Below are 27,482 nucleotides of genomic sequence, written 5' to 3' on the forward strand. Positions count from 1 at the left end.
GGTCAGCCGGGCGTGCATCGGGCGTACCCGCCGCGGGACCTCAGGCCCGGGCAGCGGTGACTGCCCTAGCGGGGACCAGGGCTCGGCTCAAGAGTCTCCCCGAACCCCTGGGCCCCAGTTCGCAGGTGCACTGCCAGCCGCCACTCCGCGCACGTGGCTGGGACGGGCAGAGAAGCAGCAAACGTGCCAGAAAGACAGACGGCTCAGAAACGGCTGGGGGGGACCCGGGGCAGGGGGGGAGGGACGCGGCCTGGCACTCTGGCGCCAGCTGCCTTGCCGGGACTACGGGGAGCGCCCTGGCAGGTGGTCACGCACCTTGGGGTGTGCTCTCCGTCCTCTGGAGGGCACGTCAACACAGCCCTCACGGAAGGGGCGCAGGGAGGGAGGCCGGACAGGACGCCACTGGAAGACAGAGGCCCCCTAAGCCCAGGTCTTCCCTGTAGGAGACACGCACCACTCCTCCTCCAGCGACCCGGGGCCGAGGCTCCCGGCGGGGAGACAGAGGCTCTCCTGGGGGTGGAGAGGTGCGCACCTGGAGCCCTGCCTCCCTGTGCCACTTGGGCCAACATGACACGGGTCGCCACAGCCAACTTCCTGGGAGCTGTGGGCCTGGTGGACAGGGGAGACCCGCCCAGCGGTGGCGGTGCCCCAGAGGCCGCACCAGCCTGTGGAGAAGTGAGGCGGGGGCCTCAGGCCCAGGGGGACAGGGCAGGTGAGAGAGGGGCCAAAGCCGTAAGATGTCACCCACGTGAGACGGATCCCTGGGGCGGCATCAGACTCTTCCAGACCAGCACGGGGTGAGGGCCGTGGAACGAGTGACCAGGCTGCCCGGTGGCTGAGGCCAAGCACAGTCCCATCACGCGTGTAGACAGCAACAAGCAGCCCCCAAGCCACACCCCAGGACCCCGGCGGCAGAGCCGATGTGACAGTGAGACGGGGACACGCCCCACAGCCAGGCAGCTGTCCTCCCGCCACCCTGGGTCCCCGGGTCTCAGAACGCCCTGCCTGCTTCCTCCAGTCTCCCCAGGAAAAATTGTTTTAATATTACGTACAGCGGTGCAGGGGAGGGAAGACCAGACAGAAAGACGGATCTCGTCAGGACTCGGGGAGGACGGACACGCTGAGAAGGTGCTCAGTGTTAGCATCACCACCTCAGCGAGGAATCCGGTCCTCCTGCAATTGGAGGCCGCTCGCGCCAGCTCCCCGAGGAACGCCCTCTGCAAACTTTGATGCGAACTAATTAAGTTTGCACAGTTAATCAGGACCGGCTGCCTCGGAGACCCGGCATCGACAGACACGGAGGCCGCGGGGAGACGCAGTGGGGCCTCTGCATCACGTCGGTCTCCTGCCTGCACGCGGCGAGCAGGTGCTTCTGAGCCAGGGTGCTGGTGACCCACGGGCAGCCCAGTGGCACGACAGCACCCACGACGGGTAGCGTGCCCACGCGGGGCCCTTGGGGACCGCCGGCAGGGGTGGGCACGAACACGGCGCCCGGGCTGGCCGAGGCTGCAGCTGGCGGGACACGACGGCCGGGGCACGGGGGGTGGCAGCGCCGGGGCAGAGCACCCTCCGCCCAGCGCCCGCCCACCTGCTCCCTCAGCACCTGCTAGCCATTACCTACACTGTAGCAGGACTCCGGGCGTGTGGCCTCCACTGTGCGGGGCCCCCCGCCCCGGCCCCCAGCCCACCTCCCCCAGGACCTCGGGCGTGTGGCCTCCACTGTGCAGCACCCCTCTCTCTAACCCCCGGCCCCCAGCCCACCCCCCTCGGGAGCCCTGACTGCGACCCTGCGGCCCCTGCGGGAGCTCACCGCGGGCACTGCGGCAGGGAAGGAAGTGCAAGATGGCCATGGGAAGGAGGCCAAGGGACGGGGGGCTGGGCCCGGTGGGATCCAGTCCAAAGGAGCTCCCAGAGCTTACTGAGGACGGATTAGGACACGTGTCGGAGGTGGAGGTGCTGCCCGGATAAGAACCGCATAGTGAAGACACCGTCATGTGGCGAGGAACGACACTTGCTGGGAGGCCCTCCGGGCCCGCGTCCTTCACGCTGGGAGGCCTGGAGGTGCAGGAGGCGGGCCCACGCGCCATTCCGGATTCTCTCAATCTGGTCGAGGCCGTGCCTGAGTCGGCGGAACTGGGACCACAGACCCACCTCTTCCCGGCCATGGTTGGTCAGAACCTTCTGGAGTCCTCTCTCAAGCCCCCTCCCTATCACTGGGACTCCGAGGGCCATCCGGGCCTCTCTGGACTCTGACCCCGCTTGCCCTCGCTGACTGGCGCTGAAGGCGCCTCCTCGGCGAGGCCCCGCCCGTGCCGCCCGCACCCCCACTTTGCACCTCTCGGGCCCGGCCGGGGGGCTCCCGGAGGAACCCCGAGGAGCCTGCCGCCAGGCGCAGCCCGCCTGTGTTTGCGCAGAGAGCCTGCAGAAGTGCTGACAGCCACGCTGACGGAGCCAGGAGCTGAACCAGCACTTTGTGCCATGACCGCGGATGAGACCCGAGTTGGGGTCTCATGGCTCAACTTTGTGCCGGGACCGCGGATGAGACCCGAGTTGGGGCGCGCTGTGCTCACGGGAGAAGCCCGCACCCCTCAGTGTGCTGTGGACGCCCCCCCCCCCCCCCCCCCCCCCCGCATGCAGGCGGGCGTCCGGCAGGGACACACGGCCACAGGGCCTCAGCTGTGCACCGAGCCCTCAGGGGTCGTGGGTGCAGGAGGTTCTGATCCGGGAGGCCACGGTGGCCGACACCTGCACCCGTGACAGGCGCCCAAGGGGTGCTGGTGCAGCCAGTCGGGGGTGGACAAAAGGTCCCCAAAACAGTGACTGGCTAAAGTGGCACGCACGTCCGCCTCAGTGGCACCGTGTCCGCTTTGGACTGACACGCACCCCCCCCCCCCCCCCGCCCACCCCAATTCACAGCATGGAGGTGCCCGGAGGCCATGAAGGGGGGTCGGTGCCGCTACAGAAGAAACCCCGGGGCGCTCCTTACCCCTCCTGCCGTGGGAGGGCCCTCCGCCAGCCTCAGTGGCCTCCACGTGCCGCCGCCCGGCTGTGGGGTCGTGACTGCAGTGTGTGGACGCAGGCAGGGAACCTGAAGGTGTCCTCTGCCTTCCAGTGCCCGTGACTCCCCCTACCGGCCGCAGCCCTACCCTCCTGCTCAAGGGGACAGCGGGGCCTTGTTCCCGAGGGCCAGAGCCCTGGCACAGGGCTGGCACATGTCGGCCGCCCTGGGGTCCCCTCCCCCACCTTCGCCACAGAGCTCACCCCACACTGGAAACAGTGACGTGACCGAACATGACCCTAACCTAACCTGGGGTGTGCCCTCAAACTCCCAGGTGTGGGGGAGGGGGGAACTCAGTGGGTCAATCCCACGTTCACCTGCTGCCGTGCTGGACCCTTACTCACAGGCCCAAACTGGGCGCCACCGGGCTGCCCCCTCAAGGGATGCAGAAGCCGAGGGGGGCGGCCGGCTGGAGGGCTGGCAGCCGATTGCCCGACCCACCTCCCGCCCCCTGGTGGCGCCCACACGTAACCTACCCTTGGCGGGTGGAGCCTCAGACACCTTGCTGCGGCCCTGCTGACCTCCAGCCAGAAGAGGGACGGCGGCGGCTGGACAGTGAGCCAGACTGCCCCACGCGCGTCAGCGCTAAGGCCGATCGTGATGCGCACGCGTCCGAAGCTTCGTGGCACAGGCCTCTGAAACCCACCACCCTGCAGTTCCAGCCGGGTCAGGGAACACTCGGCCGCCTGGCCGGGGGTCCTGGCGTCACGGTGGGCAGCCCTCATCGCCCCGGGCGTCCCTCCACTGAAACCCCAGCCACGGGTAGCTGCAAGGGAGGGCGCGGGTGCACGGTCAGGCTCAGGCGGTCGCGCCCTGCTGCCGGGGAGGGCGCCGAGGCCCGGCCAGCCTCCTGCTCCTGGCGGGCAGTCTCTCCTCCCAGCCTTCTAGCAGGCATCACCTGGGCTCCACGCCTCGCCGCGGGGGTGGCTCCGGGCCGCGGGGGCCCTGTCTGGAGGAGCTCGTGCTACGTGTGGCCCCAGAAGGCCCACGCCAACGTCCCCTGGTCCTTAGGGCTCCAGGGCACCTGGTGCAGGAGCCCCGGAGGCTGGAGCTTGGAAGAAGATGTGGCCCCACCTTCGCCCCCGATCGGCAGCTTCGGAGTCCCCAGCGGCCGTCGCGAAGGCTGGGAGCACGCAGACACGCGGGGACTTGCCCGGGTGGAGGAACAGGTGTGCAGGTGACGCTCACCTGGGAAGGTGTCAGGTGCCGGAGAAATGCAGCGAGCCGGCGGGGACGTGGGGGGACGGAAGGCGATCCGCAGGACCCCCACAGGCACCGGTGGAGAGGGCGGGGGCCGCTTTGGGCGTGTGCGTCCTCGGACCAGCCCTGGTGGCTTTGAGGAGGGAGGTCCTGGGACAGGCCGTGCCGTGGGACAGTGAGCTGGTGGGGGGCCCCGGGGGGACAGGGAAGCCAGGCAGACGAGGCCACGGGACGTAGTCTGGGGCACAGGCTGCCGGAGCGCGGGGTCAGCCCCACACCTGGGACGAAGCAGACGGTGAGGAAAGGGGGTCCAAGATGGCTGCCGAGGAGACCTCTGTCCCTCAGGCCTGCCTGATGTGGGGAGAGGACTCACCCAGCACCCAGACGGGGACGGAGCCCCTCCGCCCCCGCGTCTGGGAGCTCATGGCGGTGAGGCGGCTGCCACCGTGGGGATGCCCTGCCGGCCCGGTCAGGGGTCAGGACGGGCACAGTGGGCACCTTCATCGGGACAGGGCTGAGGCCTACCCCGCTGGTGGCTTCTATCCCCACCCGGGGCCCCCGCTCTGCATCCGAGCAAAGCCCTGTAAGGAAGCTCTGACTCCAGAGGCCAGGAGAGTAGACTGGCTGCTGCCTGGCAACGGGGCTGTGCCTCTAGTCAGCACGGGCCACGGGGGGCGAGGTCTCCAGAGGATGGGTTACCGGACACACGGTGGGCACACGTCCCCTCCTCTCTTCAAACGCTCCTCATACACCGCTCCTTGGGAGGAGGGTAAGGAAACGTGGCTCCCGAGGGTGGTGGGGTGGAGGCCGCTGGACAGAGGCCCGGGGCAGACCCGGAGGGAGCCGAGCCTCCGCCGTCCATCCCGCCCAGACCGGGGTGGAGCCGGTGTCAGGATCCAGGCTCCCCGGCCCCTCCTCCCCTTCATGCCGCTATGCCCTCCCCCTGAAGCTGGGAAGGCAGGGAGAAACACCTCGCCAAGAGGGATCAGGAAGCAGGTGGGGGTCCCGGTCCCGCCTCCAAAGCGTCAGGAGCTCGGGACAAGGGGCGGGCACCAGAGTCTGGAGAGGGGATGCGGACACAGACCAGGCTGCCTTGGGGGGACCGATCACCCAGGGCAGAAAGCCGCCCCTCTCGTCCCCCGTAAAGCCGGCTGGCACCCCCCGGCCCTTGTCCGCTCTGGGCTGCCCAGGAGGTCGGCTGGAAAACGGGAGAAAGGTCTCCGAACACCGGCGGGCATGAGAGAAACAGAGACATGAGCCACGGCGGGCCGTCTTCGCACACGCCAAGCTCTGGCCCAGGCGTCCCATGCGCCTTGACCAACGCCCTGGCAGCTGGCCAACACGAGGCTCTGCCCCACCGCGGAGGCGCCCCCCCGGCCTGTCCCAGGGGTGGGGGAGGGGTGGAGGCTTTACGGCAGCGGGAATCCACAGAGCCAGCCTCGCGGTGGCCGGAGGTGGAACCGGCATCGATTCCCAATTCACAGCTGGGCCCGTCGCCAGCGGGGCTCGGGGGGAAATGCCCTGCCGAGATCAAGTGCAGGGGTGGTTTTTTAGGGCTCCTTCAGCCCAGCCCAGCGGGCGTACGGCCCGCGGTGGCCTCGGAGCGGCCTCCGGCCTCCCAGCTGCACGAGACCCCCGCCGCCTCAGCACCTGGGTGGATCCTACTCCCCCTCCTCATCTGGGGTCAGGGCTCCGGCTGACCCTCAGCACCCTCGGCTGGCGGGTGGAGGACAGGCCTCAGCATCCTCTGCCCACGGACAGCAGACGTGGCCGGCGGGCAGACCGCGGCTGTGGGAGCGGTGCCTGCACGAGGCACCCTTCGCATGGCCAGAGCATCTCGGTTGGGGGCGGGGGTGGGGAGGCGGAGGGGCTGGCCCCCTGATCCTAACGATCCAAGTGTCTGCGCAGCGTGCGGGCTGAGTGCGGTTCCCTTAAAGACCGGGAAGGGTACCGAGCTGCTCTCACAGATCAACATCACCCAGGGACAGCGGCTGCTCATCGAACGCCTGGCGGGCCCCAGCGTCGAGCTGCGAAGAGCGATCATCTCCTGGCCAGGGGCAGGGGGAGGGGCGAGCGCTCCGGATCCCGCAGCCCCCGTCCCGAGAACCAAGCAGCCTGCATCCTGCTGGGGCTGCCGCGGGGCTCTGGGGCCCCTGCCCCCCCCCCCGGCCTCCCCTGCAGCGGGGGCTGGGCAAATCCAGGCGTCCAGTGACCCAGGTCCCCGCCCTAGTCGGAGGCTGCTAACGAGCAGCTCCCCACCCCCCTGTCCTCTGCCCGGCCATCCCGCACCCCAGCTCCGAGCAGCAGGACGAGCCTGTCCGTGCCCGCACTGGGGTCTGTGCTCACGGCCGAGGCTGCGGGCTCGTGGGAGGCAGGGGCCGGCAGACCAAGGAGAAAACATCCCTTTGCCTGGCGGACAGGCCACCCTTCCTCTGGGCCGGAAACACCACTGACAACTCAGTCTGGGGGTTTTGTGGGCACGTCGGAGCCACAGCTCTGTGACCTCCCTGGCTCCTCAGATTCCGGCCTCAGTGGGGTGTGGGCACAGGGCAGGTGCGTCCCCGCACGGGGACGGGGGGAGCCAAGTGCCAGAAGGCTCGTGGAGAGAAGAACCCGCTCTAGGAAAGCCCCCAGCAGGCATGACAGATCCCGGTCACGTATGACTGATTACATGTGCCCGTGGGCACGCGGTCCACATACACGCACGGCCGCGTACGAGTATCTGACACGCTGAGTGGAACAAGCAAGATGCCGGCAGAGCCAGTGTTACTAGCCGGCCCGTGGCATTGGCTGTGGCGGCCTCGCTGACCGTCCGCAGTGTCCGTAACACAGGCTTATCCGGTAAAAACCCAGCCCCGTGACACGCTGCCTGGCTGTGGTGAGCGTCGAGGCCTCAGGGTCGCCTGCACGCCAGCGCCCTGCCAGCCGCCATCCACCCCCAGGGCTCCGGGACCCGCACGCTGCCCGACACCTGGCGCCGGGACCCGCCACCAGGCCGCGATGCCCTCCCGTGTCCACCAACCCGAACCCACCCCACGGTGACATTGCGGGTTACGGCCAAAACACCCACATGTTCGCCCGGTGCGCGAGCTGCTTCAGAATAATCGGGGCAGCAGGGAGGGCTTCGGTGCGCACGTGGGGATTCTCGACACCGTCCGCTTTCACAGATGCTTAAAACTTTCCGCGACGAACCTGAGGACGGCAACGGGTGGAAACAAACCTGGAAAACCAAGGGCTGCTATTCCCCTTGCCGGCCGGTCACATGGGGGTCTGGGGGAAGGACTGGCTGCTGCTCCCAGGAGCTCAGAGCCCCAACCGCACACACACAAGGACCACCACCCTCAGCACGGGCACGGGGTAGGAAGCCACTCTTGAGGGGGAGGGGCCGCCCCACCTCTGCCCGTCCTGGGGCACACCCAGGGCCATGGCGCTTCTGGGAAGGTGAGAGGCCTGTGACCTCTGCCCGGGGATCCATGCTGACACAGACCACATCTCCTGAATGCTTTCGGGGGTCACGGGGGCCCCCGGGGCCCCCCAGTGTGGGCTGAGTGCTCTTCTTCGAACGTATAAACCGGGACCAGACCTGCCTCCGTGTCATCAATGACCGACACGATACACAAAACACACACGGTCAAGTGTTTGCACACACTGGGCAGGCGGCTACGGTGATCCCCGAGGAAGAGACACAGGAGGTGAGCCCACGAGGCTCAGGCTGGCGGGCAGTCCTGCACAGGACGGAGCCGAGCGGGGGGCTCTGGGACACAGGTCCCCAGGACAGAGCCGAGAGGGGGCTCTGGGACAGCAGGCCCCCAGGACGGAGCCGAGCGGGGGCTCTCGGCCAGCAGATCCCCAGGAGTTTGCAGCAGGTGCCCAGGGTATTTACCAGAGACCCCGGAAGGGTTACATCTCAGCAGCAGAGTTTAGTCCTAGAATAAAAGCAGTCTTGACCAGCCCTGCCAGAGCTTAAAAACAAGCCTCGCAAGGGCCAGCTGACGGACTTGCCTGCCAGACAAAGGGATCTGAGAAGAAAAACCCACCGGAGACGAACAGCACATGAAAACCCCCAAAGAGCAGGTCAGTGAACTTGAAGAGGGGGCGACGAAGAGCATCCAAAAGGAAGCACGGAAGACAGACACACACAGCATCAGTGACCAGCGGGATGAAGCCAAGTGACCTTAAATGTGTGTAATGGGAGCCCCAGAAAAGAGGGGAGGGACATAGAAACGGTACTGGAAGAAATGACAGCCTGGATGATCCGATTCTGGTCAACTATAAAACCACAGATCCAAGACGCCCCGTGAACCACAGCAGAACAGGTACAAAGAATATCTAGAAATCAGCCCAAGGTAAGAAGACTTCACGTTCACAGCACCGAGGTAAGACCACTAGCCTTGCGGGCTCTCCGGACGTGCACCACCCCCCCACCCTTAAGGGACACGGCTCTGTTTCCATCTGACGCTGGTGAACCTTTCCTTATCCTGAGCTGGGGGCTGTGTCCTGGGATCCCCGCTGCTGTCCAATCCTACCTCCAGAGCCCCTACCCCAGGAGGGCCCAGCAAACAGCGGCAAGCAGCAGCTCTGCCTGGGGCGCCCACCGGATAAGCACAAGCCCGGCCTCTCCCATGCGAGGCTCAGGGGGAAGCGTATCTGGGCAGAGGGGGCTCAGGGAACACTCTGGGCCACCCCGATTCCCGCACCTGTTCAGCTGACGAAACGAGAGACGTTTAGAAGCCAGCGTGCGTTCAAAGCAGCTCCATTTGAAATTCAGAGGACCCCCCCCCAAAAAAAAATTCAAATTAAGGTGTGTGTCTGGGCCCTGTTGTTACAGCAGGAGATGGGAGCACTCCCAGAGCAGGCTTCTTCCCACACGAGCCTGTGAGCGGCCCCGACGGCCAGTCAGGGGAGGGGGAGAAACCTCGCAGCCTCACCCCCTGACTCCCGACACGGGAGCCCTGTGGGCTCTCCACCTCCTAGCGGGGTCTCATGGACCCAGGCTCGCCCACCATCCTCCCTCAGCCCTCACAGAGCAGGGACAAGGCCGGGGCCAGAAGGGTCCCTGGAAGCCCGAGGGGCGGCCCCTCATTCAGGGGGCGGTGAGAGACGCTGCGGCTTCTCCTGGGCAGTCTGCGTGGGGACCGGAAGGTTCCCGACACTCCTTCCAGGAGGCCCAGGGAGCCCTGTCCAAGTCAGAAGAAGCCCCTTCCAGGCCTCGCTGGCTGGCGGCCCTGGGGGCCAGCCCTCAGCACCTGGCGGGGGCAGCAGTGCCCCCAGGCAGGCAGCAGGGACAGAAGGCCAGGTTCAACCGGCAAATTCCGAGTGCCCTCGGGTCTGATATTTCGGGAGAAAACAGAACAAGCCCCTTTCCTTCCCTGTTCCTCAACTTGAAACCGACACTCCAAAACTGAGATCCGGCATCTCACTGGAAGTGACCGGAGGGTCAGTGCCCCTCGCAGGACGCCTGTCCCACGCACATAAATGCAGGGGTGACACCAAAGGAGGGCCGAGGACCCCAGAGGCTCGACCGTCCTGTGAAGGTCAGGACGAAGCCACAGTAGCAGAGAGGGTGTGTAGGCCCTGCCCCTCGGGCCGGGCTGGGTGCCCCCCGACACTCAGGCCCACGGTCACGCTGGAGGGATGCCCGCCTGCCCCCCAGCAGCCAGCCAGCCGCCTGTACTTGATGCTCCGCTCCACCAGCCACAAGGCCACCTTTGGGGAGACTAGCCCGGGGGCGGGGGTGCAAAGTGACGTGGCCACCAGGAGGCAGCTCTAGGACTTAAATGCACCGGCCGGTCTCGGTGGGCCGCTCAGTAGCCAAGAGACCCCGCGTTCCTCGGCCGCCCAGAGCTGTGGGCAGCTGCCGGCCGGGCAGGAACGCCTGCCGATCTGTTTGGCAGGGGCAGACTCCGGTCAAAGTCTCAAACCCGAAGCCCACGCCTCGGTGTCACGGCCCCACCAGCGCCCCGGCCCACAGGGAGGCCTGCACGTGGCTTCACCGGACAGGCCGTGGGTCCTCACTCACGCCGCCTACGCCTCAGCCCAGACGCGACGTGACTTGTTTTGATCCAAAGCACATGAGAGAGCGGCCTGGTCCAGGCCAAGGGGCGCCCCAGGGGCATGCTGGCAGGGCAGGGGGTTAGGGGTTGATGTGAGAGGGCAGGCGGCCCACACTGGTGGGGAGAGGAGAGCCGCGGTGAATCCTGGCCAGGCTGTGCCTGCCCTGTGTCCGACGGGCCTGAGCAGACCTGGCAGGACGTTCTTGTGGAGGGCGGGGGTGGACAGCACTGGGGTCCTGGGGCCTGCCGGCCTGCCCCTCACCCTGCTCTCTCCTACTGACAGGACCCGGGAACGCTGCCCTGAAGACAGCACAGCGGGGAATGGCTTGCATCCGCCAGAAGATGCACAGGCCCGCTCCTCCCAGGAACTGCCATCAACCACTGGACCCGACACAAGGGATCCGGAAAGATGACGGGGTGACAGGGTGGGGGCCCCCAGCAGGATGGAGGGGGAGGAATGTCCCTTATCTGGCCTCTGAGCAGCCGCTCTCCTGACACGAGGTCCCAGTGTGTGGACAAAGCCCCTGCTGAGGACCTGGCCATGGGTCCCCTGCAGGGCTCCACACGGGGCCACCAGCCACCTGCCCCGTCTGCCCCCAAACACCCTCTATTCCGACTCTGTTGCGGGGAGAAGGGCGCTTCTCGCGGGCCTGGAAGCTCACGTGCACGGCTCCGAGGGCCAGGCAGGCCAGGCACGCTCAGAAAAACCCCAGGAAGCCACAACACGGGTGTCCCATGGGCCACGTGGGACCATGCTGTCAGGTCCGGTTCTGGGTCAACACCTGACCGGCGGAGCCGTCCCTGGGACCTGGGGGGAAACTGCGGCTCCCGGAACCCCTCTTCTTCCTCCTCCGACCAGGAGCTGTTGCCACGGCAACCGCAAGGCTCCCCAGCCTCGTGCCAGCGAGATGACGCCACTGGGACGTCGCCGTGAGGCACGAGCTTCTCTCCTCACTGCAGTCTGGTCCACATCCTCTGTCTTGCTTGGCCCGACCGGCCCGCCTCTGCACAGGGCAGCCTGCCTCTCCCCCACCCGGCCCCTGGCCCTTCCCACCCCTGCTGCCCCACAACAACTGCCTCGGGCTCAGTACTCCACGGGAGGCCGGTGGCCTGTCTGTGCCCGTCAGACAAGAGTCCCGGGCACTGGTGCCAGTGGGGCCCGGTGGGGCGGAACAAGCCCGCGCTCTGTGGGTGACGGGGCCATGGGGCCGACCCGCTCACTTGTTTATGAGGAGAGAAGGCGGCAGCCACGGGCAGCCCAGGGGCAAGCTCCTTTGCGGGGCTGCACGGCCTGCACGGGCCTCGGTCCGGGTCAACACGGCCCCGCCGGCTGCCGGGTCCGCAAGGGCCACGGCATGTGAGGGGGCACAGAGGTCGGAGACGCTGGGGGACAGAACGGCCAGGAGGGCAGTGCAGGTGTGGTGGTGGTCGTACACCAAGTCCCTTCCAGGGACGAGCCAGGTGGACACAGGGGGCTTGGAGTCACCGTGTCCCCCGAGTACTTGCTGCAGTGACAGCAGGAACTCTGGAACTTTCTGAGGACGTGCAGCAGCCAGATACTGAGCCGGCGCGGCCTGTGCTCACCGTGCCACGGTTTACGGGTTTACACGCACGCCTCTCCCCTGCCCTCGAGCTGCTCCCTGGTGCCGGAAGTGGTGCCCCCCGCCTTGCCTGCTGGCCCGAGGGAGATCCCCGGGGCCGGCAGGGAGGACTCCCTCGTCCACAGCCGTGTCCCAAGGGCACTCACACGGGGGCCGGGCGCCGAGACTCAGCCACCGGCGTACCCGCCCGGTCTCCCTCTTGGGACGGGGGGCTCGCCCCGGCTGGTGGTCAGGAGGGAGGGCAGGAGAGCTCGTGAACCACAGCCAGACAGAATGACAGGCCCAGAGAGCAGGCCTCCGGAGGTCCCGGAGACTCGCACGCACCTGTGGGCGCCACGGGCGCCCCCACTGCTGCCGGCGCGGCGAGGCCCACTTCTCCTCCAGCGCGGGGGCGGGGGCGGGGGCGGGGAGAGCGGCCGGGCCCCTGCCGGGCCGAGTTCCGGGCCGAGTGCCTGCCTGTCCTCGGAGTGGCGGCCCCCGGGGGCAGGCAGCTCCCGCCCACGCGGCAGCAAGGGCCGGGCCGCCGGGCGCCGCGTCTTCTGGAGCAGAGCGCGTGGGGTGAGCCCGAACCCTCAATCATGCCGGCGCACATCTGCAGAGCCCGCTCAGCCGGAACGGCGCTCAGCTATTTCTAACTCTGCCTTCAGCCCCCTTCCTGCCTGAAAGATCATCTCTGGGAAAATAAAATAAAATAAGCCAAAGGGGCCAGGAGACTGCAGCTTTCTGCGATCCCCCTCCAGCCTGATTGCGCCACCGCCGCGTGGGTCTACGCTCAGCCCCCCGGGGCAGGGGCCCCAAGGCCGCGTGAGGGTCGGCGGGTCGGCCCGTCTCTCCGGCTGGTCTCCGTCCCGCAGCATCTCTCACTTAGGACCACCGGCTCACAGGGAACCCTTCCTTGTTGCCCCAGCCAAGGCTGAGCTCGCTGGCGGAGCCCTTCTGAGCCCGGGGCGCGTCCAGGTCAAGCTCCTCACTGTGGGTGGGGAAACCCGGTCCCGCAGGGTGCAGTGGCCCGGCCAAGCGTGAGGGCTCCAGGGCACCTCGTGTCCCCTTGGGTCCCGGGGCAGTGCTGGGCAGGGGCTGCCTCTGGCTGGGTCCCCGGAAGGCAGTGAGGATCTGCACGTGGTCAGTGTGCCGTCTCCCTTCTACGTGGCTTCTCGCGCATTCTCCCCATCTGTCCGTCTGTCCGCAGTGCACAGCCCGCACGCGCCAGGCCGAGCAGGCAGACGAGCAGCGGATGCGATGGGACGGGGCCTCCTGTCACTGAGCCGTAACAGGCAGAGGCAGCAGGTACTTCGCCGGCAGTCACTCCCTGCCCCTGCCTAGAGACGTCCTCACAGGCTCGGCAGCTCCAGAAGCACCTTCTTTGGGGCCCCTGAGGGCCCGATAGCACCCACCCCGGAGAAGCTCAGAGGCTCCGCGTTTCGAGTGTCCGGGAGGACTGCGGGCGAGCAAGCAAACGCACACACACGTCCAGACGGTCTGCGGATACCGCCACGCTCCGGGGCCCTCCGCTCTCCGCAGCTCAGCACTTTCTGCCAGTGGAGGCGCAGAGGGAGGACAGGGCCACCGTGGAGTGCAAGCCCCGGCCGGGCACTGCCCGAGGCACGGCAGCCGGTGCGGGAGGCCGGCACCTCGGGAGGGTGGGGAGGTGTCCGGGGGCAGAGGGCTGAGCCGGCCCAGAGGATGCACCTCTCACCCGGCCCCTCCCGTTGGGTGGCCCGTGAGCTCCCGGGAAGGCCCCACACGGACGTGCACGGGCCCCGAGCGGCAGATGCCCGTGGCTGTGTGAGAGGCGGCTGACACTGGGGGTGGGGGCTGAGGCCCTCACTGCCACGTCAGGGAGGCCGGGAGCACCAGCTGGCCGGGGTGCGGTGGGCCTCACCTGCCGAACTGTGGGGAAGGCCCCTCAGGGGGACCTATGAAGGGCTCCAGGGATGGGCCCGGGGTGGAGGAGGCAGGACCGGGGCCCCCACCAGGATGCTGGGGACTTACAGCCTTACCCTGAAGGGAGAGAGGTAAGCGGAGGGTGGGAAGTGTGAGCCTGGGGCCCCGAGCTGGCTCAGACCCCTTCAGTTCACCCCACACGGCTTCCAGTTTTTCCTGATGCGCCGGGACAAGAAAGACAAAATCCCACCCACCTGTTGGTGCCCCTACGGCAGCAGGCACCAAGGGGGTGACAGGGCTGGAGACAGCAAAAGGAAGGCCAGCGTCCTCAGGAAAGCCAGGCTCTGGGGGAGGCTGGCCAGCGTGTGAACGCCAGGACGCAGGGACAAGGAGGCGGGAAGCTGGGACCAGGGCGGGTCCACCAGGGGCTGGGCAGGCCCCTGCCCGGCAGGGACTCACGAGAGGCCCGAGGAGAGACAAAACTGCCCCACACGCCCTGCTGGAGGTCTGGGCAGGGGCAGCCCTGTGCGTGTGCCCGTCACACGTGCGCAGCCGTGCTCCTAGCCTCTGGTTCCCGGGACAGCCCCCTCAGGCCCATGGAGGCACGGCCAGGCTCCCCTCTTCCTCCCCCTGCCCCCCCCAACACCCAGGCCCTGAGGCCCTGGGGCATGAGCGCTCTCTTCAGGGAACCCTAACCTCCGGTCCTGGCTCTCTCGCTCTGTCCAGTGGCCGCTGCAGCTGACCCGCCTGTCCCACGGATGCCATGGGATTGGGGGGAATCCCTGGGGGCAGAGTGGGAGGGGGGCTTGCCTAGACGTCAGGGACCAGCTCTGTCCTGCATCCCCAGCTCTTTGGAGAGCGACACGGGACTCGTTGGAAGCACCCCCAGACTTCCACGGACAGAGAGCAGAAACAGCTCCTGCCTCCCGGTGCTATGGGGTGGGGGGGGGGGTGGGAGGGGCGGCGGCTTGCAGGCTGGGTGGGGCGGCCAGGAGCCCGAGCTTCCAGGACGTGGCAAAGCCACCAGAAAGGCTCCACGCACCCCAACAGCATTGGCAAGTGCCTCGGGCACCGGGTCCTGGCCGGGGGCTGTGCACCTGCTGGGCGCGTCCTGGACCCTGGGTAGTAAGGAGTCTACAATCCAGTGTGCGAGCCTGACCAAAGAGGCCACATGCCGAGATGCGGGGTGGGGGCCTGGGTGGGGGGCTCCTGGCTTGTCCATACCTACACCACACTTGAGGCCTCCCAGGGCCCAAGGGCCCGACATAGGACGGTTCCTGTCCCTGAAGAACAGCTTGTGTAAAGGAACAGAAGTCACCTACGTAATGACCAAGCAACAGAAAGTGACGTGTGTCCTGAACGGTGTAAGTTGAAGACAGTTCCCACCTCTGGGGAACACCGGAAGCCCTCCCGGAGGAGGCGACTGTGAGCACATTACGGCTCTGTTGGGGGGTGGGGCGATCTGACCAGGGGCAGGGCCCAAGCGCTGGTGTGCAGGGTGAGGGGACCCCCAGGGGAAGACAGAGATGGGGGCCCTGTGGGGCTAACATGGGCCCTGAGGGGCAGCTTCTGTCTGCTAAGCGCTCACTGCTTGAAAACACAATTCTGACAAACCCTGAAACCCAGGGTGGGTCCTCAGCGATGCTGCTGGTGCCCCCGTGTCAAGCACTATGGGGGCTCGTGGTCGTGGGCTCTCTTAGCTCTGACCCCTGACTCACAGACGATGAGACCGAGGCTCAGAGTGGTCTCCAGGTGGGGAAAGGCAGCGTGTGGGTCCAAGTCTGGCAGCCTGGACGAGGGGCAGCTGGCCTGTCTACCGGGTCCTTTCCAGACAGATCTCTGCACGGCCTCCGAGGACCAGCGGGCACTGTGCTTCGCATCTCACAGTCGGCGACGTCCCTCCACGTTTTCCCTGACGACCCACGCATCTAGAACGTCACGCAGCTAGAACGTGGCGGGGCCGTGAGCAAACCCACGTCTCCTGATGCTGTGCACGGGACTGCCCCCTACCTGGGGGGTGGGGCTGGAGGCCCAGCTGGGACGGTGGGGGCAGGGGTGCCTGCTGTGAGCGTGAACGGAGGGCTGAGCCGTCGGCCCTCCTGTCGTCCTCGGGGGCCGGCTCACACCCATGCTGCTCCCGGCACATCTGGCCCTTAGGTCCAGAGCCACGCCTGCAGCTGGGAGGCAGGGCACCAGTCAGAACTGTGGGTGTACTGGACCCTGCAGGGGACCCTCAGGAGGGGAAGGTGTTGGGGTTACTGCAGCAACACCCAGGAACTGAGCTGGGGTAAGCTCTGGGCGTGGACACACTCAAGGGGCCTGGTAGGGGGCAACTGCTGAGCACAGTGAGGCCTTGCACATGCAGGAGAGCCGAGGGTGGGGAGAGACCGCAGACAGCGTGGGTAGGGGCAGGGACAGCCGACGATCTGTAGGGGAATAGTGGAGGGTCCGGGGTGGGGGACGGCGGAGGGTCGGGGGACGGTGGACAGTCTGGGGCGGCGGGGGGGGGGGGGGGGGAGAGAAACGGCCTGACAGTGCCTTTGCGGATCTCTGCTCCACAGGCGCTGTCCTGTCCAGAGTGAGGGTTTGTAAGACCTGAACATCTCTGCTTACACGCTTGACATTTAAGAAAACCGTGTGGGGTTCGCACAGCGCACGAAGTGCTCGTCAGGGTCTGAGTTCTTCGGAAGATCGCGGAATGACACAGGAGAGACGTTTCTGAGAGCTTGCTTAGAAACGTAAAAACAGACACGCGGGACCCAAGACGGCCGGGGATGTGAGAAGGCAGCCATCAGGCCGAGACGCGGTGCTGACCTCAGGACGAGGAGAGGCCGCCAGGAAGGAAGGGGGATGGAAACGAAGTCGGGGGGGGGGCCCCCACGCCGACCTGCGCGGTCGGGACCCCTCTTCCCTCGGCCTCCCGCGACCCGGCGCCTCCGGCTTGGCCAGCACCTGTGCCAGGAAGCAGTCGGGCGGGCACAGGTTTAGCGTGAGGCTCAGTTCGCGATGAAACGAGACAGGCAGGACTTCCTTTGCTGCCGCGTCCTGCTCCACGTGTGCAGATCGCACGGGTTACGGCTGCTTTACGGACCCAGAAGAGTGGGTTCTTTGTTTTTACAAACGTGGGCAGAGCCAGGTGGACGGCCCGCTTCGCGCCGCGGCCACCCCGCGTGGGGACCTCCGTGCCGACCGTGGCCGCCCACAGCCATGCCGGGCCCACGTCGCCGTCTTCCAGCAAAGGGAGGGGAGGCCAGCGCGGCGGTGGCGGGAACAGCCTTCCTGGTCGGCCTGGCAGCGCCCCGGTCCTGCCCCTCACGTGCGGGTGCGTCATTCCCCGCGACCGTCCCAGTCCCGAAACCCGGACACCACCCCGGGCCTGGACACGGGTACAGCCACAGGCCACATGCTGCCTCCGACTCCGAGGGGGCTCCTCTGTGGGGGCCCCCACCCTGCTGGCTTCTCCAGAAGGAGTCTGGGGCCAACACAGGCCGCCAAGTTCCCGCCCTCGCGTCTGTCTGGGGTTCCAGCCCTGGCGCCTCAGGCAGACCCGAGGGCCCGTCCCAGAGAGATCCAGCAGCTTCCGTCCCCTGTCCCGTCTGCCACACGGCACGATGGCCTTGGCCACGGTCCAGTCCTGAGGCCGCCTCCCTGGCCCAACACGGACCCTCACCCTCTTACTTCCGCCGCCCCCCGGGAACTGCTGGGGCTGGATGCCCCGGGCCTCGCTGCCCCGCCCCTCCCAGCGACGGGGCCAACGCAGCACAGGCGGACGGCAGACACCCAGAGGCGGCCAGGTCGGGGCGGCCGGGGGTCAGCAGACTCCCCTGGAAGCAGCGGGCCACGCCTCCTGAGGGGAGGCCGCCACCCTCCCGCTCCGTCGTGCACCAGGACGACCGGGCGGACGTGCTCTCCACACCGGTGGCCGTCACCGCGGTCCCACCTTGAAGATGAGGCAGTCGGCCTTGTGCTCGGCGTACATGGACGTCAGCCGATACTGGCTCTCCGTGGTGACGTCTATCTGGTAGCCGGTGAGCGCGTAGCAGACCTTCCGGAACTCCTGGATCTTTGTGTGAAAGACCTCCTTCAGCCGCTGGTTTCTCAGCTCGGCACTCTCCACCTGCTTCTTCAGCTCTGGGGGCGACAGGGGACAGGGTGAGCTTGCAAACCCGGACCGGATGGGACGTGGGGCGGCAGCGGGGGCCAGGGCCAGAGTCACCGACAGCGGGTCGTGGAGGAGACGGGGTCCCGCCCAGGCAGAGCCCTGACGCGAGCGAGCGCGAAGCTAGGGAACGAAGAAAACAAGCACAGGGCCGGCCCGACCTTTGGGCGCGGAGTCGTTCAATGAAACGTAAATAACTCGAAGGACAGCAGTGACTCTGAACACAGAGGGCCTCGTCCCAGCTCTGAGCCCTGACTCGACCCCCGGTCTGGCGCCTTTTCTGAAGGGCAACAGGCAACACAGAGTCCTTCCCAGGGCCACTGAGGAGGCTTGGGTGGGGCCTGGCCCCTCACGGGCAGTCTTGGGTCTGTACCTGCTGGGGGGCTGGCCGCCCACTCACACAGGCCAGCGCTGAGAAGTGGTGAGCAGGCAGGGGGCCTTGACAGTGGATGCCCGGGGGCTTCCTGGTCACATCCCTGGGGCTCCCCCCCCAACCCCCCCGCCGGAGACAAGGCCACTGCGCGCAGACAGGCCCCTGGGACCCCGCCCGCCCCCTCAAGGCTCTAACAGGACGGTTCAGGGCAGAGGCCCCAGGCCCTCCCGTCACGCCTGCCACGGTTCAGGGCCGCACAGGAGAAACCAGCTGTGCCAAGCACAAAGCCATCAGGAGGCTACACAGCAATTATCACAAATCCTTCACCCAAGGTGCCTTCCCAGTAATTAAACCTCAGTTCTCCCCTCACTAATTAGCAAGGCTGGCTCTCCTCAAACACCAGCCTCTGAAGCCAGGAGCTTCCTGCTGGTCCCTCTGGAGCTGATGTCGGGGAACCCCTCCAGGGCCCAGGGACGTCCTGGGTGGGACGGGAGCTGTGCCGTCTAAGAGGGTGGTGGGAGACCCCAGGCCTTGGAGCCGGTCAACCGGGCTGTGACAGGGACAGGAACCCTCTTGCTCAAGCTGAAGCAAGGGGCCCGTGGCACATCCTGTGACAGTCACCAGGACGGGCCCGGGCCCGGCAACCAGAGGCTCCCTGGCAGGGCTGAGGGCAGGGAGAGAGCAGGAAAGGTCACCTCCTGGAGCAGGTGAAGGGGATGGGGGAGCCTGTCTTCCAGGGAAAGACACACAGGAGAGCCTCCACCCGTGCGCCCTTCCGGACCTGTGGCCCTGAGTGTGTGACCCTCCGGCTCCCAGGTGCGTCGGGTACACAACTGCCTGAGGAGGCGTCGCGAAGACAAGCTGGATCCCACGGGGCCACAGCACAGTGCCGTGTGGGTTCGGGCCACACCTTGGATGGTGGGAGCTCGGTCAGCTCCAGGCACCAACACGCTCTGCAGCCGTCACAGGGCGACGCGGAGGGCGTGGGTTCTGGTTCACAAACGGGGCTTGTGACATTCACTGCTGGGCCACGCGTGTCTGGCGTGGGGAGCGCCATCCGCCCCAGGCCAAGCTCTCGCGGCCCCGCTGCCCCTCACGTGCTCTGGCCTGCGCCAGGCTCCTGGACACGTATCCTGGGTCTTGTCTGTACCTCATACAGCTCTGCGGGCAGCCCGGGGCCGGCCGCGTTCTTGCTCTGAACGAGGAATCTGAGACCAGGGCACGGCTCCTTCCGGCCTCCCCGCCATGCGGGTCCCTCCACCTGTCACACGCCCTGCCCTCACCTGCCCTCCATCACCACACGGCCCTGATGGCCCCGGTGGACATCTTTCTTCCGGAGCAGAGAGCCTCTCCATCGGGACACGGGCATGGAGCCCTTGATTAATCGAGTAATCAGACTACGAAATCCAAAGGGTAATTGGCGGCTCTGACCCCGTGCTCCTCCCTGAATCTCTCGGCCAGCCCACCGAGGACGGACCCGCCAAGCGGGAGAAAAACCCATCCTGGAAGGAAAGATTCACTGACCACGTTTCTGCGGCGATAATTCACCCCTGTCAGACTGCACTGCCTTTAATGGAGCTCAGATGCCCATTGGGAAAAATTTAATTTTGGTAATAATGCAACCTGACCTTGGAGAAGGTAACAGCCCCTTTGCCCACAGATATCAAGATGCTGCCCATTACCCACTCCACGGACTCAGGCAAATGCACGGGTAAGCCGCGCCCCTCCCGTCCCCCTGGGGGCTGCGGACGCCTGGGGTATGAGCTCCGCACCCCCTGTCGGGCTCCTCGCACACTCTGTCTCACCCAGTGCGGCCCCCACCACACCAGGCGGGCCCCCTGTCACCCTCTGACAAGCGAGGGGAGGCTTGGATGGGGGAGTGACTTCCTCAAGGTCACACAGGCTGTCAGAGGTACAGAGGGCTCTGCTCCCCGTCTGCTTGGTGTGGGTCCTCAGGTGCGGTCACCTTAATGCAGCACGTTGGGGTGGGGACGCCGTGAGCTCTCGCTGTGATTTAGGGCACAGCAAAGTCAGTGCTCTGACCTGCCCCCCTATCCTGCCGTTCAATCGCTTACATAAACGTGAATGAATAATTCACACGATGGTTTGGATTAAATAAATAAAAGATGTGCCTTTTGCCTTGGAAAAGCCATTGCTCGGATGCGGCCTCTTCCCCAGAGCGAGCCGAGGCTTCCTGTGGGTGGGGTTAGGCGGCCTGCCAAGGGCCGGTGACCCCTGGGGTCCACGGTGACCCCGCTCCGCACCCACCCGCAGGCACCCGGCCATGGCCACCCACAGAGGCCATCGGGCAAGGCCGGCTCAGCACTCAAGTGGCCTCGTCGGGTCTGCGGAGAGCTCCGGGCCTGCCCGCTTCCGGACCCCTCCTGCCGTGTGCACGTCTCAGGCATCACCAGATGCCTGGGATGAGGACCTCGTGCCCGGACCCCCTCCCCTCAGGCCTGGGATCAGGCCCACGGGTGGAGGCTGCGCCGGGCCAGACTCACCCTCCGCCCCGTCCTGCCCTCTGGCGACGCGGGCTAAAGGAACGTGCCCTCCTGCCACGCTCTTCTCTCGTTGGGCCACCCTGTCCGTCTTCCCCGTGGCAGCCCTGTGCAAGGCTCTCCAAGAGTCCTCGGTGAGGGACAAGGGAGGCCAACGAACAAGCGGGTGCTAGACAGAGGACGTGGTCGCCCAGAGCTCAGGTGTGCAGGGCGGGCAGGGGTGGCGCAGGCCAGGGGTGGTGGCAAGGTCCAGGGGCCATGCGCCTGCTTCTCAACTGGCACGTGGCCCCACGCAGGCCGGCTGGTTCCCTCCACGGCCACAGCCACATCCACGGGTGGACGGCCCCTGGTTGGCTCGGACTCCCCCCCACCCCCCCCCCCTCCCCATCCGTGCCCAACACCTGGCTCCTTCCGGAGTCCTAGAAGGCCGCCGGGAGAGCCCGTGGGAAGGACACGGAACAAAAATAAACTCTCCCTTACGTAAGGCTGGCAGGAGAGAGCGGAGATGGCACGATAAAGGAGCGGTTATGGGCACATGGCTCTGGAGAGCGGTTCACAGTCTAAAATCCGGAGAAAGTCTTATCCCAGAGGAGCAGGGAGAGCAGGTGAGAGACAGACCAGTGGACGGCGGGACCCTCCCAGCAGCAAGCCTTTGCGGGGCCCCCACACGAGGCCGCACCGGCCAGCAGAGCCCGGCTGTGCCTTCATTTCACTCACAGCACACGCGCCTCCGTGACTCAATTCCCTGCGTACCGGTTTGCTGGGGAAGGTGCGGGGAGCTGGAGGTTGGGGGGGGGGGGGGGCGGCAGCTCCACCTGGGAGGTCCCGGTCGGCTCCGTGGGACCTCTGACCCAACCCTTAGCTCTGAGCTCCTCTTGCTCTCAGGGCCTTCGAGAAGCACAAGCAGACAGGACACGGCAGAGACACGTGCCAAGATGCCAACGGCCCTTAGGAGGGCAGCCCGGGGCCTGCGGTCCACGTCTTTCCTCTCGCGTGGCCTGAGCACGCCAGTGAGGTGACTGGGTGTGACTCTGCACGGTGGCCATTCTGAGGGACAGACGGACCTCGGGCCTTACCCTGTCCCACACGCGGCGGCCTCAGCTCCATCCTGGGACCTTTCAAGGCAATGGCTCCCTGTTAATGGGCTTCCCTGACCCACATCGTGGTCCAGAGGATTCTGAGTATAGAATAAGCACCATCCAGGGGAGGAGGCTGGCGGGGGGAGGGCTGGAGACCCACGCAGGGCAGAGCTGGGACCGGGATCTCAGGCCTCCCAGCACAGTCACCGAGCTCAGAGGGGCACTGGCCGCTGGGTTCTGTCCCTTGGGTTCCAATCCTGTGCCGGGGCCTAAGTCCTCTGGACAGAATTCTAAGCTCTGAAGGGGAGACACTGTCTGAAATGAAACCCTGTCCTGTGGCCACGAGGCCTGTGCCGAGTGTCCAGGCCCCACCTCTCCAGCCACACCTGTCCTGGCTCTATTCCAGAAGCACCACTCTCTTCCCCACCTCAGGGCCTTTACACACGCCTGGAGCAGCCCATCATGCTTCCTAGCTGACTCCCAGACTCCTCAGCTTTGAAATCACTTCTTTGGAATAGATCCGGTCTCGTGTCACATGTCCTCGGCGTACGTGACAGTGTCTGTTTCACACAACAGAGTGTCTTCAAAAGCTTCTCTGAGTAAGTTATTTTCCCCGTAGACTCCACACTCGCTGCAGGGAGGACTTTTTGTCCCATTGAGTTTCAAGTGCGCTTCAAGGAGGCGGGAGTCCACGAAATGCCATTTCTCCAAAACCCTAAATCATAACCCCGGAAAGGCTCTAGTCAGTGTCAACCAAAGGGAACATACATACGGGGCTTCCCCATGGACACGGTGAGTAGAACGTACGTGCTCACCCTTGAACATATGTGTTCGACCTTGCCCCCCCACCGCAACCACCGTGGAGGGCGGGGAGGCAGCGGCAGACAAGAGGGCGGACGAAATCTTAGAAGATGAGAGAATTCAGGAGAGGAACCAGGCCCAGCGGGCCTGGGTGAGTGGGACCTCACTGTCCTGGGCGGCAGGGAGGCCGGCTGGAGCTGTGGTGGGGGGTCCGGACCAGGGAGCAGGACTCCTCCCTGCACGCCAGGTGATGGCCCTGCCCCTCCCGGAGAGGATATAGTCCCTGCTCCCAAGGCAGGGGTGACAGGCCTCAGGGCTGCCGTGACGAATGGAACACCTCCTGATGCCTGCACCCCCGGCCCCTGTGGACCCGGGGTCCATAAGCACAGGGCCCGGCAGGAGGTCGATCTGCGCCAGCGGCCCCTGCGGGGTCTGAACCGGCCTTCACACGCGGCTGGCGGCAGCCTTCCCGGTGCCCAGCAGACCAGCCCCAGACGGAGGCCCGCCGGCCCGGAGAACGACCCGCAGGGCGCAGTGCCTGCCTCCCGCGCACGCAGGTTACGATGGAGGCTGTGGAGGAGAGGCGTCCGAGGCAGCAGCAACAATGCGCAATCCGTGGAAGCGATGTCGTTACAGACGCGCACAGAAGCGTGGACATGGAATGCGGAAGGGCCTCCCCGACAGCGCCCCACCAGAGACAGAGACAGAAAACGCCAAAGAAAAGATACATCCGGAGATCCTGGGAGGGGAAACCACACAAGGGAAACCCCAGAAGTAACCGACTGGTCTCCAGGCTGGGCGGGCAGGGCGCAGGGCTATGTCAGACACCCCCCAGGAAAACCCCCACCCCCCCACCCCACAGACAGACCTCCTCTCTCCCGCCCTACCCCATGGACAGAAACCCCACCCCACCCCATGGATGGACACCTCCCACCCCGCAGACAGACCTCCTTCTTCCCACCCTGTCCCCACAGACAAACTCTCCCACCCCACGAATGGCTCCCGACCCCTCGTGAGGGAGGCCGGGAGGAGGACACAGGGGGCAGGGCAGCCGTGCGCTGGCCGCCGGCCGAGCCGTCAAAGGCAGGCGGCCTGGCCCCTGCAGCTGCGCTGTGTTTAAGAACTGGAAGCAGCTTTTGAAATTTCCCTTTGGGGACTCGGGACAGAGTCATTTTTCTTTCTGAAAAGTGAATAAAACCACTTAGCCAATGCTAAGGTTCTCAGGTTTAGAAAACAGGAAAAGGCACTAATATTTCACCACTTGAAAGAATAGCTCTTGGAGCCCAGGCTGAGCCGGGGTGCTCCAAGGGCACCGTGTGCCAGGCAGTGAGGGGGGACGATGGCCTGCCCGGACCCGGCTGTGGGCGAGGCTGGATGACCAGCTGTGCTCCGTCCCCGGGCGTCCCCAGCACTGCGCCCCTGGGGTCTGGAGGGGCCCAGGGGGCAGGGATGACGGCGGGCACGCCCGTGGGGTCCACGGCCAGGGACGGCAATGGCAAGAGGCCAATCGCCCACCTCCCGATGCTCACCGAGCTCCGCTCCATGGCCTGTCCCCTCGGGGCGTCCGTGTAGAGGCGGGATGAGGGCCCTGGCTCCACGGCGGGGAGGCCGGGGCTCAGAGAAGGGGTGGGGCCGCCGTGCACCGAGGGTGGTCGGCCTCTGGGCACAGCGCTTCCTGCCCGCTGTCTCTGCCCGCACTGCCCGCTCAGGCTCTGAAGCAGGCCCTGCCGGGCACGAGGGTCGAGGAGGATGACGCTCGGCAAACTCACCGCCCCTCGCCCTCGCCATGCCCCCCGCCCCGGACACCGGCAGCCTCTCGGCAGCCAGATCGGGCTTTTCAAAGCCAGGCCAGTGGGTGCCGTGGGCCGCCCCGGGCCCTCGGGTCTTCCCGAGGTCCGGAAGGGCACGACTGAGACCAATCTGGATAGCGGACGTGGGGATGAGTGAGAGGCGGGACGGTGCCGTCATCTGCCATGAACAGGCTCTGGGGGCGCCGCGGGTCTGCAGGTCCAGGTCCTGAGTTGGGTTTTTGCCTCCTTGGGTTCAAGAGGCCGGTGACGGAGCTGAGGGAAATGACCTCTCAGTGTCCAGAGGACAGACACACGTGGGGGCAGCAGTCACACAGGTGGGAACCGAGCCAGCGAGGCCACACGGGAACAGCTGTTTGACGTGCACGTGCTGGGTCTGGAGATGGGGGCACAAAACCCGTCTCTACGTTATCTGAAGGGCACTCGGGATGAAAGCACACGTGTTCGGAGCTGGTCCTGCAGCCGAACAAAGACCAGCGAGGCGACCCGCCTCTCTGAGGTGTGCCTCGGGGACAGCTACGTGTCAGGGTGACGCAGGGGCCCTCACACTGAGCCCGGGCCTGACCTCAGATGAGAGAACCGCACCCATGCACGCGGGGACGCCCGGCCACACAAGACCAGGCCGGGCCAAGGAGCCTGACTGGGCCCGAGGTGTCCCTGTGGAAGCGTCCCTGGGCCAACCTGGCAGGTGCACGGGGAGGGGGCTGCAGGGGGCGCTGGCTCTGCTCAGGCCCAAAGCCGCGCCACGCCGCTGGGGCTGAATTATTGGCATCTCGTAACTTCTAACTATTTCAGTTTTACGTGTTTAAATATTTAGTAATTAGGCATCAAATATTCACGTAATTTTATCAGCAACTGCGGGAGCCGGCACCACAGGGCGACGACTGTGGGTCCGGGTCCCGGTCCCCGGGGTGGGCGGTGGTGCTCACCGCCGGACCACGGCCCCAGGCAGGCCTTTCGTGGGTGCCGCGCACAAGAGCGGGTCCACCACCCCGACGCAGCACGTGCATCCTGACGGGCTCCCCCTCCTGCAGATGGCCTTCCCATCCCAAGCCCAAGCTCCAGGAGAGGGGCCCGGGAGGCTGGCAGGCACGGGGGGGGGGGGGGGCGGAACCAGTCTGGAGATCCGCGCGTGCCTGTGCCCTGCCTGCCGGGGGGCTTTAGGCGCCCACCCCGCTCCTCGCGCGGCACTCAGGGCAGCCTGTCCGTGAGGGGGCACAGCGGACACCACCCGACCGCTGCCTTCGGTGACCAGCGGACAGGCCCCTGCCACCCGCCCGCCACGGCCTTCTGCCATCCTAGGGAATGGTTTGCTTGAACTGCCTGGAGCCAGAGGGCCCCTGGGACAAAGTCTCTCCATTATGAGCCCATGTTCCCCTGCTGGGCCGGAAATTGCACGTTTTACACAAGAGAGAAGACATTCGCCCTGGAATTATATGCAGATGAGCAGCGTGTGTGCCCACCGCCGGCTGCCTGGCAGACGCCCGCCCTGGGTAAGCTCGGTGCCAGCTTTCAAACAGGGGCATCTCTGTGTGATTAACGGCTCCCTCCACAAGCAGCCTGTCACCTTGCACAGAACTGATCTGAAAAGACACCAGCAATTACAGCCCACCAGATTACGGGGTGGGAGAGTCCCGGGGTGACAGGCGGGCGCTCATGTGATATCGCATTCCCGGGAAGGCTCCCTCCCCCACCGCTGAGAACAGAGAGCGGTCGAAGCCCCAGGAGACGCCCCCCCCCCCTCAGCCTCCCCACCCTGGTGCCTTTGCGGAGGGGGAGGACCAGCTGGGCCACGTGGAAGGCCACGGCTGGCCCCGCGTCCAGGCAGCTGACAGATGTGGGGTCAGGCCCCGAGGAGGTCAGCGCCTTGCTCCCGGTCACCGACTGGGGAGCAGAGAAGCCGGACGTCCAAGCCAGGACTTTGGAGCGGGGCGGATCCCCCAAGTCCAGCAGGCAGTGCCGGACTCCCGGTACCACCTCGGGCCGAGAGGTCTGGCCACAGATGCCCGAGGGAGCCTTCGCGGCCATCCCCCCACCAGGTGTCCCTGGGGGACCCGTGTGCCTGGGGTGTGTACAGAGCTCACCATCCTCTGACTTTCCTCACTTGTTTCGTTGTTCACGGCCCGTTTTTTCCAACTAAAGCACACCCCACGCCCCCTGGAGGGTAGGGACTCACTGCACTAGGGCCAGCCGGCCTGCACGGGAGACCCCAGAAAAGAGCACCGGGTGGAGACCTAACGCCCTCCGTGTGCACTGGCTCCTCTTAAGCTCTGGGAACACCCGAGAAACATCATTACATCCGCCTCCGTTTCACGGGTATGGACCCCGGGGGTCACACGGTTAGAAGCAGACCACCTGAGGCACACACTCACACATGCACGTGCACACACATGCACGCACACATGCACGCACATGTACACACTCATGCGTGTGTATGCATGCATGTGCTCTCTCACACACACCACACATGCAGACATGCGTCCACACACTCGTACACGCACACATGCTTCTGCACACACACACTCATGCATGACCACACACACGTGCTCTCACACACATGTGCAGGCACACGTTGACACACTCGTACATGCACCCACGCACATGCACACACACACTCATGCATGCACGCATGTGCTCTCACACACACACCACACGTGCAAGCATGCATTCCCACACTTGTGCACGCACACACATCCACTCACACACACCAGCCAGAGCCTGAAACCATCTAGAGGAGAGAGCCACCCAAGTCTATCACCTCACAAACGCCCTGAGACGTAAACCAGAGAACACCAGTGCTTAACCGAAGTTTCCGGCAACTTCTTCCCGCACGCACACCGGCAGGTGACCTGTCAGGCTCACTGGCAGCGACGGCCTGTGGCCACCAGGTGGGACGGCCCGTGGGTGAAGGCCAGGACGCCGGCAGCCGCGGCAGGCTCACTCCAATCCGTTCTGCGTGTCGTGT

At 66.0% G+C, this 27,482-nt stretch overlaps 1 protein-coding gene across 4 annotated transcripts in view; it reads right to left on the reverse strand.

The window, feature by feature from the left end:
* MAD1L1 (mitotic arrest deficient 1 like 1) overlaps positions 1–27,482 on the reverse strand; it is a 320,354-nt gene that overhangs the window by 21,409 nt on the left and 271,463 nt on the right. The window contains exon 17 of one of the 4 annotated variants that reach the window (XM_047837849.1): positions 17,737–17,927. The exons of the other annotated variants lie outside the window; for them this stretch is intronic. Within the exon in view, the coding sequence (XP_047693805.1) occupies positions 17,737–17,927 (191 nt within the window). The remainder of the gene's footprint in view (positions 1–17,736; positions 17,928–27,482) is intronic. 4 annotated transcript variants of the gene reach the window in all.

Source organism: Prionailurus viverrinus, chromosome E3, assembly GCF_022837055.1.
Source record: "Prionailurus viverrinus isolate Anna chromosome E3, UM_Priviv_1.0, whole genome shotgun sequence".
NCBI lineage: Eukaryota > Metazoa > Chordata > Mammalia > Carnivora > Felidae > Prionailurus > Prionailurus viverrinus.